At 31.3% G+C, this 15,277-nt stretch overlaps 3 protein-coding genes across 4 annotated transcripts in view; 2 read left to right on the top strand and 1 right to left on the bottom strand.

Moving 5' to 3' along the window:
• The window catches only part of LOC125816710 (protein CASPARIAN STRIP INTEGRITY FACTOR 1), a 123,789-nt gene that overhangs the window by 34,356 nt on the left and 74,156 nt on the right, over positions 1-15,277 (top strand). The window lies entirely within an intron of this gene.
• On the top strand, positions 1,294-2,189 carry LOC125816689 (uncharacterized). Its single transcript, XM_049496316.1, has one exon. It carries the CDS (start codon positions 1,324-1,326, stop codon positions 2,017-2,019), a length of 696 nt encoding a protein of 231 aa, XP_049352273.1. The 5' UTR covers positions 1,294-1,323; the 3' UTR covers positions 2,020-2,189.
• On the bottom strand, positions 7,182-13,619 carry LOC125816649 (bifunctional dihydrofolate reductase-thymidylate synthase-like). Its single transcript, XM_049496271.1, has 12 exons — positions 13,381-13,619; positions 10,880-11,394; positions 10,404-10,803; positions 10,005-10,049; positions 9,807-9,872; positions 9,586-9,647; positions 9,436-9,510; positions 9,182-9,347; positions 8,980-9,103; positions 8,396-8,502; positions 8,139-8,310; positions 7,182-7,398 (listed from the first exon to the last, which is right to left on the bottom strand). Exons 2-11 carry the CDS (start codon positions 11,305-11,307, stop codon positions 8,200-8,202), a joined length of 1,584 nt encoding a protein of 527 aa, XP_049352228.1. The 5' UTR covers positions 11,308-11,394; positions 13,381-13,619; the 3' UTR covers positions 7,182-7,398; positions 8,139-8,199.

Consider the following 15,277-nt stretch of genomic DNA (forward strand, 5'->3'; position numbering starts at 1 on the left):
TCTGTTTAGATAAAAGATTCTTTGTTTAATCTATGCAGCATGCACCATTCCTAGTTCCTACCCATGTAATGCTGGCAAAATTCGAAAACATAGCCTAATATATCAAGTAGCCATTTAGTGCAAAACATTATTATAGCATAATCCAAATAGGACTTTCTCACATAAATTAAATACCCTCATGTGTCTGATTAGAACAAAGAATAATTCTTCTTATCCAAATAATTGAGTTGGAAAATGCTTATACCATATTCTAAATTATTATATCCACTTGTACACCAAATAGTATCACTTAAAACCAGCAATTGAGTTGCTATGCCAAACAACAGAGAGGCAATGGGAATAAGGAATTGTTATGTATTATATACCAAAAGCACTATAATTATTCTTAGACATACATCGAATAAGTTTCCTAAGTGATAAAGTAAAGCAGTTGTTTGGTATGCTAGACAAACATAAACAATTGTGTGATAAAAATATATTATTGTGTTATCTTTTATTTAGTTATTAATTTTGTGATAAGTTATATTGAGATCAGTAATTAGTACAAGTTATCCAAGTTACAAAGTGAACTAAATATTCAGATTAGCTATTCCGGGATAAAACAATAAAAAATCTAGGAAAACCTTTATACAATGCATGTTATTTTTAATATAATGAGTTAAACAATCGATAAAAAATAATACTAGAATAATTAATCTAAAGTCTTCGAAGTTTAAACCAAACAACCTGTAAGAGTGTTGACGGTGACAGTCCCTTTGGAGTTTGGACTAAAAAATATCAGAATTGGAACTTCCTTACTGAAATGTGAAACGAATAAAAAAAGAAAAAGTAAAGTGAAAATATGAAAGAATCTATTTCAACTATTGCAACACAAAATTAAATGAATATTATTATCAATATGGTAGCATTATTTTATTCTTCAATTTATTATGACTATAACTTTTTTACTTTGATAATTCTTAATATTTGTACTGCTGATAATTATTACTTTCTATAAACAACTATTTGCCTAGAAAGAGTAAGATGTGTTTACACCCCAACCTCTACTGATGGATACATGAGTATGTTGTTATTGTGGACGTAAAACAAAAAAGAAGAGAAAATAAAAAGAAAAAAAAAACAAAGAATATATACTTGTATAGCCTATATATATATACTCCAACGTTGCCTCTAAAATCCACACAATCTCAAAACAAACATAAAATAAGAAGAAGAACAAAGGAGGACTTTGCTCCTCACTATCCATATCAACTTCCTCTTCATCCAATTTCAAGTGTCAAATCCACTAACTACTCTTTCACTTGTTAAAACAAACAAACAAACATGGAATCCTTAAACATCAAATTAGAGAAAGCAAACGCTATGCTAAGGTACAAGAAGCGTCAAAGAGTCACAACTTTGTTCCGTTTCATCGAATTCTGCATATTTTTCGCCATAATCTCAAGATTTTCCACTCAATTGCCACTCAATTTCAATCTCTCAACGGATTATTTCAAGGGACTTGGTGTCACCCTCATTAGTCCTCGATTCGTCTTTGTTCTTGGAAACATAATTGTCATCATCCTCTTCTTCATATCAGGACAGTCCTCTACTAAAGATGATGGTTTTAAAATCGATATGTACGATGAGTTAAAGCAAAAATGTTCGATGAACAAAGAGACTTATTGTGAACAGAGCAAAAAACAGAGTATTGCTTTAGAAGAGGCTTGTTGTGAACAGAGCAAAAAACAGAGGAAACTGTTGGAAAGGCGATTAGAAAAGAAAATCCATCGTAGCCATTCGGACAACTCTCTACCTTTATCCCATGATGAGAAAAAACCTAGAAAAAAATTGACACGGTCAGCTACAGTAAGATCCCGGAAAGTTATAAACACTGACAGTGTAAAACCAACAACCTCGTATCCAGAAGACGAGATGAGCAATGATGAATTCAGGAAAACTGTTGAGAATTTCATTGCAAGACAACAAAAATTTTTGAGGGACCAAGAGTTTTCAGCTGTTGTTTCTTATGAATCATAGCTTTGCACTCTTCTACTAGACAGTCTATCTTAATGCAAGCATCAAGGCTATGTTTACGTTGAAATAGAATAAAAGAAAAAGGACAAAAGTATATACTTATATATATGTATAGTACTCCTAGTTCTTAAGCCCTCCTCCATGTAGCTTGATGAAAGCCATTGTGAGGTTTTTGTAAATGTAAGTTTGCCTTAGATCTTTGTTAATATTTTGAATCATAAACTTACTTTTGGTGTATAAATTTATAACTTATCAATTTCCCTATTTGTGTTTGGTTTTAGAAGACTGAGTTTTTATTTTCAATATTAACCTTGTCCACTTTTTGGAAATATGAACAAAGATCTAAGGCAAGAGAATCTAATCTAATAAAGTGTCATATGGATTTCCTAAATTAATTCCAAGAATATAGTTGAAAATATAAACATGTAGAAATATGCCAAAGGGAGAATGTTCAGTCATTTTCATGTATTCACATTTGATCTATTTGGACCACCAAAGAATTTGTAATGCGATAAATATAATTCCGTCACTCTTTAAAAAAAAAAAAAACGAATTTGAATTTTCAATATAGAATATATTTTTTACCGAACATTAAGTGGAAAATTAAAAAAAAAAAAAAAAAACATACAAACTATTTGAACCATGAAAAAGCATGATGCTTATATACCCATCACTGATACTCTATTATTTTTTCTGGAAAAAATTACCAAAAAGAATATTTTGTGGACAGTGGTGGAAGTATTCTAGATTTTCTGTTCTAAAAATCAGATGCTTTTGATAATTTTCACTAATTCTAGATTTTTAAAAAGGCATAAAGAAAATTGCAAAAGTAGATTTAAAAATTGACTTGGTGAGACCACACTTGTATGGAACTCATCCTTCCAGAGAATTACTTCAATCTTTTCATATCACTTCTTTTAATTTTTAACTTTTAATATTTTATTCTTTACTTGCTGCATTAATTGCTTACCGGTCAATGAAGCAGATAAAAATCATAGGAATTTAAATCTTAATAGAGAGAAGGAAAAAAAATATCACAAAACTTTTTCTTCATCTATTCGACTTTTGATGAAAGTAATTTTATCTAATATCTATTTTGGCATACGTTCAAGCTGGTCTGATCACCATGATTATTTATAGAAAAAAGATTTTTACTTCTGCACCTAACTTAATACCATATATTTCCTTTCATTACTAAGTTTTCTAATAAGAAATATATTTTCCTATTTTTTGAAAAGCAAGATTTTAGCTTTTTATTTGTTACACTTGTCTATTGTTCTATACTTCTATCTCTCTCAAATCTTTTTGAGTGTTAAATAAATTAACCTTTTAAAAGAATTCCACTATCTCTGGTGGTGTTCGTCCTAAAAATCTTGCAACTTTTGAATTATTTAAATGAACTCCACAAGTACTATGGTCTATGTCTTTTTTTTCTTTTTACACCAACCCACTATTTTTCACTTTGATTTTTTTATAATGTCTCATGGGGAGGATGCGAAAAACATGTTTGTAGTTGAAACAAGATTCCAAGAGTCATGTCTATATAAAGATTATTAATTGGTTGGTAAAAAAGTTTCAATTTAGTTAATTTTTGTTTGATTAATCAACAATAACATATTTATTGTAATCTCGTAAATCGAATCTAGAAGGACGATGTGTACTCATTGTCAGTCCTACCCTTACTTTGACAAGGTAGAGAAACTGTTTTCGATAGACTACCAACTCAAGTAATATCAAGTACGTAAAACATACATTAGTGATCTATATTGAAAACAATGGAGAAGAGAACAATAACAACAATATAATTTTGTTTAATTAAATCAGTTTCAATAATTAGAATCAACGTCTAAATTATACTTTATACGTCTAAAGACATTAAAGTAAATGTTATAATAGCCATAAATTTCTGGGAAAAAAAGAAGTTAAATTACACTTGTTATATCAACCATTACTTTTTGAAAACGTTTAAATTATGATTGAAAATTATATTTCTTTGTTTGGACCAATGGAAATATTTGAAGAAGACTTGCACTTAGAAATGGTTACGGCATAATTAACTAAGGAGTAAGGACTGATAATGGTAATGGCACATTAGAAACTATTAAATCACTGTCTAAAGATCTATTTCGAACAAATTAAAAATCATGAGAAAATATTAGACTATGATCTATAATATTATAAGTTATTCAAACATTAGGGCACAGTTATTTGTCAAGATAAGTTCTTTAGGGTAATATTTCCAAAAATTTAGCAAACTAGAACAAAATTTAATTGGTAGCACAGGAGAATGTCTTGTACAAATAATTATTATTCAATTAATTCAAATTTGGTGTCACATAGACCAAAGATGTTGTCATATTTAAAATCTTTTATTAAAAGAGAAACAGTCTCATCCATTGTACCACATCCTTTGATGATAAATTTCGACAAGATAGTATTAAATCAACAGCATTCACTATACTAACAACAGTAGATATCATTAAAAAAAACACGAATAACAAGAAATAAACTTAAGACTAAACAATTTTTATGCTAACTTGGATCGACAATAAGGACAAGATCGATTCCTTAAAAGCCATTCCAAAATGCAAGTATCATGGTAGACATGACAACACTTATTAATACAAGAAACCATACAACCTTCTAAGAATCCATCACGACAAATCGAACATGTGTCTAGTAAATTACAATCCTTAAATTCACTAGCTCGAAATTTCATCTTCTTGATTCCAATTTTCTTCAACAATTCAAACGCCGCAATCCTTGAATCCAACACCTCTTGAGTCTTTTTCCATGCATTCCAATTATAATCTTGTCCCATTTTGTTATACAAATTCATAAAATTCTCATGGGGCAAATAAGTAACCTTTGTAATCCCCAAAGTCATGTACCAATGATCTTCATTAGATGGACATTCCTTCATACCCCTAGCAAAATTCATAATCTTTGAAATCAAAATGTCCTTGTTTGTCAACATCATGCTAGTACTTGTCTTAGTATCACTATAACTTATACATTGCTCATCCAACATGGGAATTACATTCATCAAACATATTAGTTTTGATATAATATTTGTTGCATCCTCATCTGAAACAATATCATCGTAAGGAATCCAAAAGGTTTGCATAGCTCTATGATCATAGATATAATCTTTAAAAGACAAACGTGATGAATGTCGTTTTATAGACACGATAACCATAATTGGAAAACCAATAGTATTATTTACGATATGATTTTCATTGAATTTACACAAATTTGTTCTGAGACGAATACCACCGCCATGTGATTGTGAACATCTAACAAGCAAATCAGTACCAGCTTCTTTGAACAAAGCAGTTGAAGCTGTTGCTGATGCTTTAGCTGCAGCAATGTTTTGTAGAGTTGGTAATATAGGCATTGTTTTGTAATTGAATTGGTTATAATGAAGTTGGCTTTTATAATATGAATTACCTCAAGCTATATTCTTATAGAATTGGGGTTTTTTTTTTCCTTTTTTAGTCTATTTGTGAAAGTTTTTATTGCTTTAGTTACAGTAATTAAACCTGACTAAATTAATATATGTCGGATTATGACATATTATTATTATTTTGTAGAACAATTATTTAATTACTAAATTAGTGTTTTGAGATTTAATGAAGGTTAATTAAAGTTCATTGTATCTTACTAATTCATGTATCGTATTTATTGAATTCACATTAAAAATAAATAAATATCCAAAAATTATTATATTTATTGAACTCATATTAAAAAAAAATCATTATGCATAATGGTCAATGTATATGTGTGATTTTATTGTAATATATTTTTTTTGTTAAATAATTCATTGTAAAATAAATTCAAGAATTTAATGATTTATTGGTAAAATAAATTCATTTTTGTAGGAAATAAACTAATAATATGATTCCTGGGTAGTTTAGGATTTGTTATTTATGGTGATTAATTATAGGATTCCTTAAAAGTTTAGGATTTGTTATTTATGATATTTATTTTAATTATGTTTAATTAAAATTTGTTAGTTAATTAGGTTTTCTAATCCTAGTTTAATTTGGTTAATAAGGGTGGCTTATACATATTTTCAATGTTGAGAGAGATACAAGAATTTTAAGGTTATTGAATAAAGCCTCCTACCTCTTCTTTATAACTTAATAAATTTCTCCATTATTGGGTCTTTCATTTGTATATAAATTATTACTTTAAGGAATTTTATTTTCTTCAAATATACATAATGTTCATTGTTTCATAATTAAATATTATTCATTGTATCTTTACTAAAAACATTCATTATAAGTAATATAGGAAATTTCTTGAAATCATATCCAATAATGGCTTCTCATTAAAAAGGTGTCACAAAATCAACAATGACAGATCAAATACATAAATGCATTATGTGAATACAAAAAGAGATCATTCCACATGTACTTAAAAAGATATACAGTGACAACACTGGAACTTCTGGAAGCAATGAGGTGAACTTTAATTATATTTAAATTTTAACAAAAAATAATAAGATTATATTTCACTAAATTGTCTTAAATATATTTGTACTTTTAAAAAAAAATATTAATTTATAATATCAATGGCACCATATATTCATATAAGGGTATTTTGAAAATATATTATCTTATCGAAATAGATGATTTTTTTCATTGATCCAAGTCGGGACCAGAAACTATTGATTCACCGAATATAATTCAGTAAGGTTTTACTGTAAAGAGAAGAAAACTTAATTTCACTTTCAAAAATACATTAACCTTCACAAAAAAAAAAATACTCCTATACAAAAACAAAAGAAAAAAGAGATATTAGGTCACATTGGTTGGGTTGAATTATGACATGATATTTCCCCATTGATTCAAGTCATTTTGACACAAGCAACTTTGATGACCTTTAAGTTCTGAGAAGCTCAAGTTTTGATCAACTTGTCCATTTGACACCTCCAGGACTATCAGTTAAAATACACAAATTATAAAAAAGACCTTTAAGCACTGCCATTCCATGACTCCATAGATAGTTCATATAGCAACCTTCACAAATATACTAATCTTAGTAGCAATATACGCAAATCTCCCACCCTGTTATGTATATGCTCAGACACAAATGAAGCTGAACAAAAGCCATGAAACAATACGCAAATAAATGAGCGAAAACATAAATAATACATCGCATAAGAGAAAGGGTATTGTCATAGAAAGCCAAAAAGGTAAAGTCTCAACACAAAAGGAAAGCCATTAGCATTCTAAATCACCTTAGCAACCACACATCCATTGTTTTGGAGCTAAAGGATTCGCAGATCCTAATACTTAGATGTTTTTTCCTCAAATATACTACTAATGAAGATTCAAATTATAAAACAACTCCTCAAGACATCCTCGGTTCTCCAATCTGTAAAATTGTACAAACAACATTAATATCAGCTCTCCACTAAGCAAGGAAAACAGTAAGCATCAACCACTTCGTTAAGAAAAGAAAAAAATACAATATAAATTAAAATTGAAAGTATAGTTATAGATGGACAAATTCCAGAACCCCTAAAAGGTGAAAGAGTACATGATCCTAAGCCTGCAGAATACAGAAACAACTACTACTACTACTCAATCCCAAACAAGCCACCATTTAAGCTTGTCACATACCATTATACAAATTAAAAAAAAGGTACACATGCTCTCTATATTTGCCGGACATTAATTTCTTACATGACAAACATATTTCCAACTAACAAAAAGGAAGCCTTGACAATACACTATCCCCCTAATCAAGTGCGAGACCTAATGCCTCAGAAATGGTTCAACTGATGTACGATTTCATGATGACAATGTTGCAACAGTAACAGACAAAAGCTTACACAACATCAACTAGAGGTCCCCCCCTCTTAAAGGCAACAGTTACCAGATGAAGGAAAATGGGGAAGTTTGAGCATCATACTTGCTCTCTTACACTGAGAACTTCAAGCAATGGATCTCAGACAATGCCTTAAGGAAATCTATCACGTATTTAATTTTTTTTAAAAGAAAAACTTAATATCAAAATCAGATTCTTTTATCTAGACCCTGAACAGTGAAAATTAGGCCATGTAAGTACCAAAGGAAGAAGGAAAGAGAAAATAGGTAGTTCCATTCACTTGCCTCAAAATATGAGCCACATATCCTGAGAGCAGAGGAATTCCAGGACTAACTGCATGGAACTTCATATTGCCATTTTCATTTCAATTCTTTGGTGAGGATCATAGCCGGTAAGCTCAAAGTCAGCAGCAACAAAGGAATCTATGTCCTTTTTCTGCGGATTGATCTTCAGCACCTACACCCATTCAGAACCAACTGCAGTTAGAGAGGGAGAGATAGAGATTATAACAGGAAAAAAAAAAGAGTATTCCTTTACTTACTGGGAAAGGTCTAGGCAACTTCTGAAGCTGGTCTTGCAGAGGTCTGACATGATTGCGATAAACATGAGCATCTCCTACGACATGTATGAAATCACCAGGAACTAGACCTGTAAAGAGAAGGTAGAGCAAACATCATGAGGCGAATAGTAAAACAGAAGGAACTGAAGTGGGCTGGAGCCTGGATGTAGAATGACCAGTGAATGACCATCAAAAGATATGTCTCCAATATCAATATACATGAAAATTTACAAATCAAATGTTCAAAAGTTCCATATCCTTTTTCAAGTTGGATCTGTATTTAACAATACACATACAAAGTAATTGGCAATCTCACCAAGCAGTACTACTTAGAAACTTGGCTAGAAGTATTAAGGCATAGGATTGTCTCATAAAGGACAAGGATTGAGTCTCATGAGAAGGGTAAAGTTCCATTTTCAAATGCCTCACCAAGTAAATGAGTTTTTGCAGTATCTGTTTTGCTTAGTCAGAATTCTTGTCTAGTCATGTCTTTAAGCAGGTAGGAAATTTGCTAGTTATTACATGATGCACATGAGAAATTAGCTAGAGGTATCCTGACAGCATACCAGCAACATGAGCTATCATGCATGTCAGCAAGGCATAAGATGCAATGTTGAATGGCACTCCCAAACCCATATCGGCAGATCGCTGATACATCTGACAGGATAGCTCCCCATTGGCAACATAAAACTACAACCACAAGATGAAAGAGAAGATTAGTACATAAACAATAAGTTCTGCCATAAACAAAACCAAGACAACACTAACTTGAGCAAACATATGACAAGGTGGAAGCGCCATCAGTTTAAGATCAGAAGGATTCCAAGCTGAAAGAATAATGCGTCGGTCATCTGGATTGTTTTTAACTTTGTTGATAACATCAGCCAATTGGTCAAACCCCTGGCCACTGTAGTCAGTATGCATGTCAATGTACCTGTATATAGCAGGTTCAATGGAACAAGTTACCACATAACTCTAGAGTTTTGACCAACTGTATGATGAGTAAGTTTTCAAAGACTGACCTGGCACCAAAATGTCTCCACTGAAACCCATATACTGGTCCCAAATCACCCTCTTCCCTATCCTTCAAGCCAATACTGAAATGGAATGCCAAATTTAAGATGGTCCAACATTTATAATAGACTTGATAGCAAGAAGAGATAAAATCTTACCTATCAAGATAATCTCTGGATGCATTGCCATCCCAAATATGAATGCCCTTCTCTTGTAGGACCTGAACTAAAAACATCTTAGTTATGCAAGCTAAATGGGCCAGAAATCATTAAAACAAAATGGTAACTATCTCCGAGATGTGCCATAACAAATTGCACAAAGCATTATTGGCAAGGAAACAGAACCCAAATTATACAATCAGTGAGGAACAGAAAGAAACCTTAGCACTTGTTGATCCACTGATGAACCACAAGAGTTCTTCAATGACGCCTCTCCAAAAAACTTTCTGAAACCCAAAATAACAAACAAAATAAGTCAAATGATCTGCGATTGCAGTTCACATTGTAGTGGTAGGAAAAATTGGACACGGATTATATCAAAAGCACATTAAACTACAAACAAATATATGACACGATACCTTTGTTGTAAGAAGGGGAAATGATCTGCGTAAATTGTATCTCATCTGCAGCAATAGTAAAACATCACAACATTATCACAGATACACCAAATAGGCATTAAATTACCCGTACATATAAACAGGGAAGGCAAATAGAGAAGACTTTGTTTGATATTCATCCGCACAAGGTTACATGCAAAGCTTCACCTGTCCTTCCCCTTTTTCTTATTCACATTATGATCAAATGTGAATCCTTCTCCAAACAATATTTTACTTGCAGTACTCCCTTCTCCCTATTATATATTTGATGTACTCACTTCTTCAAACACACCCAAAATAAAGGAAGAGAGAAAAAAACATACAGAGCTGAACTTTATCTTTGTTGAGAACGACAACTGAATTTTATATACTTCTCATTACCTGGCAACCAAATTTCGACAAAGTACCAGTGCCTGTCCTGTCATCCTTTAGCATGCCATTCGAGATGATCTCTTCAACCAGTCTCAGATACATGAATTCTTCATGTTTCTCAAATACCATTTTAGGCAAGAAGGAAAACGATTTAACCTCAATATTAGAAGAATCTGAACCATTCTCAGGAATTTCACTATTAGACTGATTAACAGTTTCTACTCTGGAATTCTTCACACGAACATAGGTGGTAAAAGAATAGCGAATCTTGTTCTCGATCACAGGAAATGATGAGTACCAGGGTTGAAATACCGAGGTGTCAATAGCAGGAGTAAAAGTATCACATGCTATATCAGTCTCAATTTCAGTGATATGGACTGCATCACATCCATGAGCATTCAGGGAATCTCTGCATCAAGAAGCAGAATATGTTGAAAAATTAGCATTAAAGGTTAGCCAAAAAAGGAAGCAGCAAGAAAGCTGACCTGAAAATCTCGCCACCTCCTATAACAAACACATTCTCAATAGAGAGACAATAAGGTGAGGCTGCCAATAGTTGCAAAGCAGAGCCTAAACTTCCACATATGACAACATTTTCTGCTGTAGCAATGTCAAAACTTCCTGAACGTGTGAGAACAACATTGAGGCGTCCAGGAAGAGGGCGATGTTCAATAGGAATACTTTCCCAAGTCTTTCTTCCCATAACAACAGCATTCCTTTTTGTAGGATCCGTTGTAGTCGCAGTGATACCCTTGAAGAACTTGAGATCTGTAGGCAGTCTCCAAGGTAACTTCCCCTCCTTACCAATACCCATATTTTGAGTTGCAGCAACCACAACCTGGTAAGTCCGTTGTGGAGTAAAATGAGCACTGCCGTTACCATTGGAAACGCCGGTCTTTGTTTCACTGGCCATAACTGAGTAAGAGACCTGGATTGAACTGAATAATACTGATCTGCGCCTAAGATCGACCGACCGGTTTTTGCCAAAACGCAATAAAACCTGAAATACACAATAGGCACCAAATTTATCAATGATGTGTTCTCAAAATGCAAGTAAATAGTCTACAAGGAGATGCAAACGCGTTCAATCAATGAGTTCAAAAGTTTAGACAAACTAATTTCAAGTTTACTACTGCTGTATAGGAAAAATAATATCTTAGAACAGGGATATTTAACCAAATGCGACCTATTTTAACAATATAGAGCAACTGCATATCTAATTATGCAATATTACCAATAAACATAGGAAAAGGTTAGAAATTTATCATGCAAGAGTTCAGGTACTACTATCTAGTTGCCACTTATTCCAAGCAGGCAATAAACGGCTCCAGCCACTCATTCCAAGCAGGCAATAAACAGCACAAGCCACTCACCTGGCTTATTTGGCAGCCAAATATAATGGGTTAAGATAAACTATCAAATATTAATGCAAAAACCACTGCTATTTGATCTCACTTATTCGTCAGGAATTACCATAGATAAACTAATTGAGCAAATTTGATAAAAATTTACTCTCATTGTACAAAAACCATTTAAGGAACTCAAATTTATTTTGTTTCAACACCAAAATTTCATCTCAGCTTTTTACCATATGAATCTTCATTATATAATTGCTCTCGACAAAGCTCTGACATAGATTGAAAAGAGGAAGAAACAACTAGAAATGGAAAAAACAAAGAGCATTGAAGATAATATGCTCGTAAAGGAAACACCAAACTCTCTATGGCAGGAAATGCGAACTTTCTATGGAAGGAAATGCGAACTTCCTATGGCAAAGTAATTTGTGGATAAGTGGTGTTATACACATTAGGCGCGTGTATAACACTTGACAAAATATGTCCAGGATTCTCTTCGTAAGGGGTTTTAGTTCCAGTCCAAAAAAGATTAGGGGGGTAAAAGGATGCTCGTAAAGTTATAGTGTATAACTGAGTTTTCGGGATAAGTTTAGGGGGCAATTTATGTATTTATAGCTCAGTTGAGCTAGAGAAAATTCAAATTCAATTTGAGCAAATTAACGAAGAACATATCCCAGGAAGTCTGTAAAGAAAATGCCACGAAAATTTAAGAGGCAACAGGACTCACACAACACGAACTACTCTCCACAGATGAAATTAACACAACTTAAAATGTTATCAGATAATCAATTCTCATTTGACTATTTTTTTTACTGTACTTGACTACGACTAAATTTAAGAATCAACAGAACACGTCACGACAAGCGTGTAACGGGAATGTATCAAGACTTTAAGAATAAACAGAACACGTCACGACAAGCGTGTAACGGGAATGTAACAAGACTTTAAGAATTAACAGAACACGTCACGACAAGCGACAATATAACAAGAATTTAAGAATCAACAGAACTAACACGACATGAACCATTTTTATAGATGTAAACAATACAAAATAAAATTCATCATAAAGTCAATCCTCAATTAAAAAAATGAAGAATTCTAACAAAGCTATTTTTTTTTTAACAGATTAAGGAAACAATACATCTGAGATTAAAAAAAAAAACTTAAAAGGAAAACGCAGCAAGAAATTAGTAATCAGCAGAACTCATATGATACGAACTAGCACTATTTTTATAGATGAAATCAGTCAAAACTAAAATGCATCATAAAATCAATCCTCAATTTAAAATACTGGAGAATTCTACCAAAGCTTCTTTTTTTTACTGATTAAGGAAACAAAACATCTGAGAGAAACACATCTCTAGAAAAGCTTACATCAAAATGCAGTAAGAAATTAGTAATCATCAGAACTCACATGATATGAACAACTACTTTTATCAATGAAATCAGTCAAAACTAAATGCATCATAAAATCAATTCTCAATTTTTTTAAAAAAATAGAGAATTCTAACAACGCTTCTTCTTCTTCTTTTTTTTACTATTAAAGAAACAATACATCACACATCGCTAGAAAAAATGCAGTAAGAAATCAATCAAAACTAAAATGCATCAACAAAAGCAGTGAAAATTACCGATCGGAAAACAAAACCTGAGATGAATGAAATTTTGAAGCGGTAGATCAGAGATTAGGGTTGTAAACTGTGAGAGAAGAAAACAAGAGGCGGTTTTGAATATTGTGAGCAGTGAAAGAGTAGAGAGGGGGACTGGACTGGACTATAAATGGGAAGAAACAAGTGAGGACTATGAAGCGAAAACTTCAAGAAAAATCCAAAACCACTCTTGACGCGGAGCAGCGCCATGCCATTTTTTCCGTGAATTTCTGATGATATTTTTTTTTTCTTTAATTAAACATCTCACTTTCTAATAAATTGTTTTTAAATTTTAATTTAAACACCCAATATTGATTAGTATTATTTTTATTTGACTCGTAGTGCATAATCTTGTGAAAAAGAAGTCCTAGTAATAATCTTCACTTTTTTGTAGTTGGGTTTCTTTTTTTATTAATTATGTAAATGAGGATCTTTTTAAAAATTATTAAATTTATCTTTTTTTTTCTTTTACAATTATAATAAAAAAGATAATTAACTAATTTCATTGTAAAATAAAAATTGGAGTTTCAACGCAACATAAATATATTAATAACAGTTGAGGAGAATTGTTTGATCGATTAATTATAGCAATTCATGAGACGTAATTAATTTTGACTCATTAATTAAAGTATTTCTATAGTGATAAGGCATAATTAATTGATCGATTAATTAAAATTGAAACTTCACTAACTTTGACTGATTAATTAAAGTATCACTATTGCGATGAGAAGTAATTAATTGTTCGATTAATTAAAGCAATTCACGGGACGCAACTAACTTTGAGTGATTATTGTAATATTTCTATTGCAATAAGGCGTAATTAATTGATCGATTAATTAAAGCAATTATATTGCAATGGGTCATAACTAGCTTTGACTGATAAAATAATATTTTTTTATTGCGATAAGACGTAATTAATTGATCAGTTGATTAAAGTAATTCTATGTGATTGGGTGTAACTGATTAATTCTATCCAATTTATGTGATATAAATTGACTCGACACAATAGAATCACTGTAATTAATCAATCAAAGTTAGTTACACCCAATCACATAGAATTACTTTAATCAACCGATCAATTAATTACGTCTTATAGCATTAAAAAACTTTAATATATCAGTCAAAGCTAATTATGACCCATTGCAATAGAATTTCTTTAATTAATCGATCAATTAATTACGCCTTACTGCAATAGAAATACTTCAATAATCAGTCAAAGTTAGTTGCGTCCCATGAATTGTTTTAATTAACCGAACAATTAATTACGTCTTATCGCAATAGAGATACTTTAATTAACCAGTCAACGTTTCATGAATTGCCTTAATTAATCGATCAATTATTTACGCCTTATCGCAATAGAAATACTTTAATTAATCAGTCAAAATTAATACGTCCCATGAATTGCTATAATTAATCGATCAAACAATTTGTCACAATTGTTATTAATATATTTATGTTGCGTTGAAACTCCAATTTTTATTTTACAATGAAATTAGTTAATTATCTTTTTATTATAATTGTAAAAGAAAAAAAGGATAAATTTAATAATTTTTAAAAAGATCCTCATCTACATAATTAATAAAAAGAGAAGGGAAAAAATTACGCGGTTAAGCAAACTTATACTATTTAATTACTCATTATAGCTATAGTTTGATATAATTATCACTCGCGACTAACATTAACTATTAATTACGTGAGCTGACTTCGTTTGTATAATTAGTCACTTTTGTATAATTCGCCACATTTATATAATTCGCAACTAACAATTCTTCATTTGATTTGTATTTGTATATGACGATGATTTCCTTCGATTTTTAAGTTGGAAAATTTTTAGGTTTAGCAAATATAAAAATCATATTTGTATGTTATAGCTATAGTT

This window comes from Solanum verrucosum, unplaced genomic scaffold, assembly GCF_900185275.1.
Source record: "Solanum verrucosum unplaced genomic scaffold, falcon-dt-bn FXZP01000261.1, whole genome shotgun sequence".
In the NCBI taxonomy this organism is placed as follows: domain Eukaryota; kingdom Viridiplantae; phylum Streptophyta; class Magnoliopsida; order Solanales; family Solanaceae; genus Solanum; species Solanum verrucosum.

Coding starts and splice junctions, on each gene's coding strand:
- LOC125816689 (XM_049496316.1), top strand. CDS start 1,324: ATGGAATCCTTAAACATCAAATTAGAGAAAGCAAACGCTATGCTAAGG.
- LOC125816649 (XM_049496271.1), bottom strand. CDS start 11,307: ATGGCCAGTGAAACAAAGACCGGCGTTTCCAATGGTAACGGCAGTGCT. Junction 9,511..9,585: donor TCCAGAGATTATCTTGATAG/GTAAGATTTTAT, acceptor ATTCCATTTCAG/TATTGGCTTGAAGGATAGGG. Junction 8,503..8,979: donor CATGATAGCTCATGTTGCTG/GTATGCTGTCAG, acceptor TTCTCTTTACAG/GTCTAGTTCCTGGTGATTTC.